The following is a 7,500-nucleotide window of genomic DNA, read 5'->3' as shown; positions in this document are numbered from 1 at the left end:
TATTATTTATTTATATATGTTTTTATCTTTTTTTTTTTTTTTTTTTTTTTTTTTTTTTTTTCTTTTTTTTCATATCATTTTTATAATATTTAAAAAAAGATATATTAATGATGAACATATAAGAATATCATTTTATGGGACCCACAAATATATATATATAATATATATTTATGTTTGTATTCCTGTGTGTGCATATTTTTATATGTTTGTTTTTAAATTATATAGACTTTTCTATTTTTCCTAATAAAGAAATATTTTTATTTTTTTAAAATTGATCCAATAATAAATAAAAAAGAATATACACACATAAATATAAAATATATATATATATATATATATATATATATATATATATTTATTTATTTATTTATTTATTCATGTAAACGGCCTTGTATATTCAATATGTTTACATTCTTATGGTAACTATTAAAAATTAAGTTTTTCTTTTTCTTTTTCTTTTTCTTTTTCATTTTCTTTTTTCATTCCCTCCTCTTTTGCCTTTTTATATTTCGGTCCACTCTTACTAGCCATTACAATTTCTTATTGATATGATATACAAAGGAAGACATATATATATATATATATATATATATATATATATTTTTAAAAATTTATGCTTTTATTTATTAAAATATCAAGGGTTTATTCAGTTGCGTAAGTTTTATTTTAATACAAAAAAAAAAAAAAAAAAAAAAAAAAAAAAAAGAATTGAGCAGGGTTTAGACAAATTCAAAATGTTAAACAAATAATAATAAATATTTTTCAAATTAACAAAAAAAAAAAATAATAAACAAATAAACAAAATGATGTGATTTAAATAAAAATATATTTTAATTATAAAAAAAAATGTTCAACTGATGTATGATATGATATGATATGATATGATATGAAAGTGAATATATAAATATAAACATAAATATAAATATAAATATATATATCTTATATATATATATATATATGTTACGTTTTATTCACAACAAAAATTGAGCATGCACTGAAAAAGATGAGTAGAGTTCCAGAAGACAGAACTATACTTTTTATTTCTGATATTAAAAAAGAAAAGAATTAATTTATCTATAAGAAAAAATACCTCTTGACTTTTATATTCAATTTGTTTTTTATTTAAAAAGTTTAAAGAATTATTAAGATACCATTGAAATCCTTTTGATGAATAAGATATAATAAGATAACAGACATTATGGATATCATAATATTGATTTATATTTTTTGTATGTGTATTTGTTTTATTACTTTTTTTCTGAACATATTTTTTATAAAAATCTTTTTTATTAGTATACTCAGAATTATTAATATTTTCTTCAGTCTGATTAATATATTGATTATTATTTAATATATCATTACAATTATTTTTGTTGTCTATAATATTAATGTCACTTTTATATTCATTTTTTAATTTCCCTCTTTGTACTTGTAATATAATAATTATACCTTTATCATTTTTTACAAATTCATTATTACTTAAAGGTAATATATTTTCTCCATTTATTTTATTTTGTAATATGTCTAAATTATGATAACTATACACGTTCGATATAAAAATATCTTGTTCTCTTTCTTGATCTCTTAAAATTTTTGCAATGAAATTTTCTGAATATAAATAGAGATATTCGCATTTGAGCGGAAGTCTATATTCATATTTCAAATAAAATAAAATGAACATAAGTTCATAATCTTTAAGGAATATGTTTTTAAAATTGTGTTCATTCTTTTCTACAAAATTGTAATAGTTATCATTATAATGTTCAGATGGTTCTTCATTATGATCATTATAATGTTGATATGGTTGTTCATTCTGATCATTATAATGTTGATATGGTTCTTCATTTTGATCATTATAATGTTGATATGGTTCTTCATTCTGATCATTTTGTTCATTTTGACCATTTTGATTATTTTCATAGTGATCACATTTTTGATAAATATGATAATTTACATCGTTTAATTGTTTTTCTTCCATTTGATAAGAACGTTCCATTTCGTATATATCTTGCATATATGCAACATCTATATTTTCTATGTTTTCATTTTTTTCTTTTTGATGTTTTGAAAAAAGGAGAGAATATATAAGTTCATGAAATAAGTGAATAGAATTATAGAAATATTTATGATAAGTTCTTAATATTCTTTTTTCATTTAAAATAGAAAAGAGTCTAATTAATTGTTCACTTATATTTGTTGTGTGTCCTATAGAATTCATTTTTTTATTTTTATACTTCACCAATTTTATAATATTCATGTTTTTAAATACTGGTATGTTTTGTAGAAGTGTAAAAAATATATTTTTCGTATTATATTCAAATAATATATATATATATTTATTAGGTGTTTTTTTATTATGTATTAATAATTTTTTCTGATACATTTCAAATGTATCATTGGTATATAATTTTTTTTTATAAGAACTGAAAATAATAGATTTCTGTTTCTTCAGATCATTTGTTATAAAGTTATTTTGTTTTATATCTTTTTTTTTTTCTCCTTCACTTGAAATAAAACCATCATTCGCATGTATATTCGTATGTATATTCGTATGTATATTCGTATGTATATTCGTATGTATATTCATATGTATATTCGTATGTATATTCATATTTACATTCATATTTATATCATCCTTCGATGTAATAATATTATTTATTTGTTCTGATTTATATTTAGAATTGTCCAAATATAAAAGATTAAGATTATTTTGATGATAATTTTTTCTTTTTTTTCTAATTTTGATGATGAGGAAAACGTCACACATAATATCTTGTACTTCTACATTTATGTGTTTAAAATCATATAAAACATTTTGAGCGTATAAAAGATAAAAATTATCTATATGTGTATTTATATTATGTTCTTTTAATAAATTAAAAAATTCTTTCATATAAATAATTTGAAATTTTTTATTAAAGTAAGAATCGAAATTATATGGATTAATATGATGATATATATTATGTATATAATTATTATTTGAAATAGAATAAATATAATTAGAATTTTTTTTTTTTTTTTGTATACTAAGAAAATTATAATTATCACCTTCTTCACTTGTTGAATAATTTTTTATATTATCAAAACTTTTATGTATATTCATTATATGATTAATTATATGTTTTTCATAATTTTTTATATTTGTTATTTCTTTACATTTATAACATCGAATTTTTATATTTTCATATTCGGAACCTAGAGTACTGTTTTCTACGTTCTCTAATTTTTTATCTTTTATAAAATTTCGACACAAAGGACAATAATCAAATTTAAGCAAAACTTTCTCTATACATTCTCGACAAAAAATATGACCACATTTTGTTTTTACTGGTTTAAATAATATTAACATACATATAGGACATCGGAAATTTTCATAATTCTTTTTTTTTTCAATAATAACAACAAATCTTTTATTTTCATCAATAGTTTCAAAAGGTATTATTTTATTCATTAATTTATCAAATCGTTTCTTTATGTTCATTCGAATAGACTTAAGATAACTCTCATCTAACCTCATGTCGCTAAGAGTGTTTGTTAAACTATGCCTTGCTCTGTTCAGGTTATTCTGAACATTTCCAAAAAAGTATCCAGCCATAATAAAAATAAAAATCAAATAATGAAAAATGGTTCTGAATACTTACAAACAAATGATTAAATAAATATGTAAATATGGGTGCTTTAAAATATATTCATTCGTATATAAAATGGAAAAAAAAAAAAAAATATATATATATATATATTATAAACATATAAACATTTACAAATATATATATATATATATATATTACAAATTATGGGTACAAAAACAAGAAACCAATTTTAATTTATTTATGCACACATATATAATTACACATATGTGAACAATTGTAGAAGTATAATTCATTCAAATATTATATATATATTTATAATACACATTACACTCAATGATTTTAAAAAAAAAAAAAAAAAAAAACAATACATAAAAAAAAAATATATATATATATATATTATTTATTATTCTATGATGGTTCGGTTCATATAAAATTGTAGAAATTTACAAAATATATATATATTACACACTATATATTTATTTATTCATACATTTTAAAATTCAAATTTAATTTCTAAAAAATATATTCTTTTATATGGTAATACTGGTGTAAAATTGAATAAATGAATAAACAAATATATAAAAATATATTATATACATATATATTATTTATATATATATATATATATATATATTTTTTTTTTTTTTTTTTTTTTTTTTTTTTTTTTTTGTTCCGTTACCTTATATTTATATTATGAGCTCATATATAAATCATATATATATATTATATTTATAGGGAGAAAAAAAAAATAATAATAATATTTAAAAAAAAAAAGAAAAAATTAAATAATAATAAAACTTAAATATAATGTCATATATATATTATAAAAGAAAATTTCCATTTTTTCATTTCTTATATATTATAAATTTCTAATTTTTTTTTTTTTTTTCTTTTTCCCCCTCTCTCCAAAATATATGTAAATAATGGCTTTTAAGTTTTAAGTTTTAGGGTTTATATTTTTAATAAGAATTTTTTTTTTTTTTTTTTTTTTTTTTTTTTTTTTTTTTGTTATAAAGTTCTTTTTTTTTTATATTTATTTTTTTATAATAATGTATAATTGTTTTTTATTTATTGTATAAATTTAATTTTTTGCCTTTGCTTTTTTTCTTTTTTTTTTGGGGTGTGTGGATCCTTGTTTAAATTTTATATGACACAATAGAACTTTTTTCGAATTGACGTGATTTATTCTTAACGTTATTTGTTTTTATATTAACACCACACATATATATATAATATTTATGTATTTATTTGTATTTTTTTTTTTTTTTTTTTTTTTTTTTTTGTATATAAATAATATATATATTTATATAAAATAAATAATTATATAATATTTATAATATATTTGTTTATGTTTTCATTTTGAAAGTGATGAGAAAAAAGAAATTAATAATAAAATGCGTTTACTGAAATATGGAAGAGAACTAATTGTTTTGTTATATGTTATTCAAATATTTGTCATCAAAAGTAAAAAGATTTTTTCGTCAGATAAACAATGTCCACACAAAATATATCCTCCTATAAATAAGGAGTTATTTAATATAAAGAATAATGGATATAGATTTTTGAGAAAAGTTAATTTTCTTTTTTTTAAAGGGAAAAAAAATGATTATGAAATGAAGAATTTAGAAAATGTCCCTTTGTTTGCTGTTACTAATGAATTTGATGAAATAATATTGTCCTTTCATTTTAATAATAACAATAATAACAATAATAATAATAATACTTTATATAATAATGAAAAAGAATTTTTCGATAAACATATTAAATTATCTAATGAAGAAAATAAGTTATTATTTCCTATGGTTTTATATAATGATGAATATAGATCACAAATTAATGTAAATGAAATTTATGACCCTACTAATTCGGTTGCTATATTTTTTTTCGATTTAAAAACTGCTGAAGCTTATAGAGATGATATTTTATATTTATATAATAAAAATTTAAAAGAAGAGAAAAAAACAAACACACCCTTCTTTGGTTCCAAAATTATGTTAACCAATTTAAGTTATTTTATGAAAATTAAAAACAAATATAAATCAAAAATTAATTTTATATTAATTCCTAATTATGAACAACTACAAAATGTTCTTAAAAATAAAAAAGTTTTTTATGGTACACCTATATATTATATTAATAAAATAAAATTGCGCAAATCCATATTAAAAAAAAAATTTTTCCACTTTTTTTATAACGACTTAGAAAAAAAAAAAAAGGTTCAATTATATCCTAATGTGTATTTAACTTACACAATTGAAGTCACAAAAGATGAAAAAAAAAATAAATTAAATGAAAAAGAAGGAAATCATATGAAAAATAATCGAAATAATGATAACAATGATAACAATGATAACAATGATAACAATGATAATAATGATAATGAAGAAACGTTAATTATACAAATCGAAACTAAAGATCAAAAAAAATATATACCCATTTTTTTTTCGTATGAACAAGCTAGCCAATTTTATAATATTTTTTTAAAACATTTCCAAAATAATTTTACAGAATATTGCCTTCCAAAACCTAATATAATTTTAAACTCATTTGAAAATCTTATTACTGCATTAAAATATTCTAATTATAAAAAACTTACAAATTTTCATAATATCTTTTTTATGCCAACTAATGTTTCATATGATGAAGATGTGTATGATCCAAAGAAAAACTATTTTACTTTTTGTATGAAAAAAATATTTCAAAAAATAAATTATGACTTGTTCAGGTCATTTCGAAAAAATTTAAATTACTTGATATCTGATTATATATATGAAAAATGATATGGAGTTATATTTAAAAAAACGTTTGTTATATGGGCTGTGGCCCTACATTCTCCATACAAAAATATATACCTATATATATATATATATATATATATATTTATACATTTATATATTTATAATTTTATAATTTCATTTTTTGAATTTTAAAGTTTTAATTTTTAATATATATATTTATAAGTTAAAAAGTATAAATATCTTTTTTTTTTCTTTCTTTCTTTTTTTTTTTATGTTTTGTTTTTAATAATTTTTAATATATAATTTATTTTTTTTTTCCCCTCTTACAACTTCAAATATGAACCTACAATAATATGTATATTTCATATTTATTTCTAAGTTACACAAACTGGGCATAAAAAATAAAACAAAACGAATGGTATATGATTAAATAATATTTTTTTATTAATGCGCTTTTTTTTTTTTCTTTTGTTTTGAAAAAAATAGAAACTGACATAAGGATGTATATATATATATATATATATATATATATATTTATTTATTAATATATATATATTCATATTTATGTGTAGAGATTAATTTCCTCACAATCATAAAAGTACTTCTACTTGAAATTAAATTGTAGCTGTCGGTTTCGACATTAAAATAAATAAATAAATAAATAAATAAATAAATATATACATATATATATATATATATATATATATATTTAATATATATATTTAATATATATATTTGTTTGCCCCTCATACATAAGCACAATGCTTTAATTATTCCCCTTTTCTTCTTTTTGTACTCCTCATTCTGTTTTATCTTATTTTTTTTTTTTTTTGTTGTGATAAAATGAGAATTGTATTATTTGGAGCTCCTGGTGTGGGTAAAGGGACATTTGCCGAAATACTATCAAAGAAGGAAAATTTAAAACATATAAATGTTGGAAACATTTTAAGAAATGAGATAAAAAAAGAATCTAATATAGGTAAAGAGGTTCAGAATGTAGTAAGGAGTGGAAATTTGGTATCAGATTCTTTGATAATAAATATAGTACATGATGAAATGAAAAATATTTTGAATAAAAAATATAAAGGATTCATTTTAGATGGTTTTCCTAGAAATATGTATCAAAGTAAAGAACTAATAAAGATGACTAATATAGATTTATTTGTAAATAT

The 7,500-nt window shown here is 18.1% G+C and overlaps 3 protein-coding genes across 3 annotated transcripts in view; 2 read left to right on the top strand and 1 right to left on the bottom strand.

The window, feature by feature from the left end:
* Positions 1–967: 967 nt before the first annotated feature.
* On the bottom strand, positions 968–3,595 carry PF3D7_0415800 (RING zinc finger protein, putative; the record flags this gene model as incomplete). The annotated part of the gene is made up of 1 exon (XM_001351430.1): positions 968–3,595. One exon carries the CDS (start codon positions 3,593–3,595, stop codon positions 968–970), a length of 2,628 nt encoding a protein of 875 aa, XP_001351466.1.
* A 1,389-nt stretch (positions 3,596–4,984) lies between these two features.
* Positions 4,985–6,370, top strand: PF3D7_0415700 (conserved Plasmodium protein, unknown function; the record flags this gene model as incomplete). The annotated part of the gene is made up of 1 exon (XM_001351429.1): positions 4,985–6,370. One exon carries the CDS (start codon positions 4,985–4,987, stop codon positions 6,368–6,370), a length of 1,386 nt encoding a protein of 461 aa, XP_001351465.1.
* An 801-nt stretch (positions 6,371–7,171) lies between these two features.
* Positions 7,172–7,500, top strand: part of PF3D7_0415600 (GTP:AMP phosphotransferase) — a gene marked incomplete at both ends in the record, with an annotated part of 690 nt that continues 361 nt past the window's right edge. Inside the window, one exon of the mRNA XM_001351428.1 lies at positions 7,172–7,500. This exon is cut by the window's right edge and continues 361 nt beyond it. Coding sequence (XP_001351464.1) covers positions 7,172–7,500 — 329 coding nt within the window.

This window comes from Plasmodium falciparum (assembly GCF_000002765.6).
Source record: "Plasmodium falciparum 3D7 genome assembly, chromosome: 4".
NCBI classification, from domain to species: Eukaryota; Apicomplexa; class Aconoidasida; order Haemosporida; family Plasmodiidae; genus Plasmodium; species Plasmodium falciparum.
Note: the sequence above shows the minus strand (reverse complement) of the source record. Positions and strands in the feature narration are given on the sequence as shown.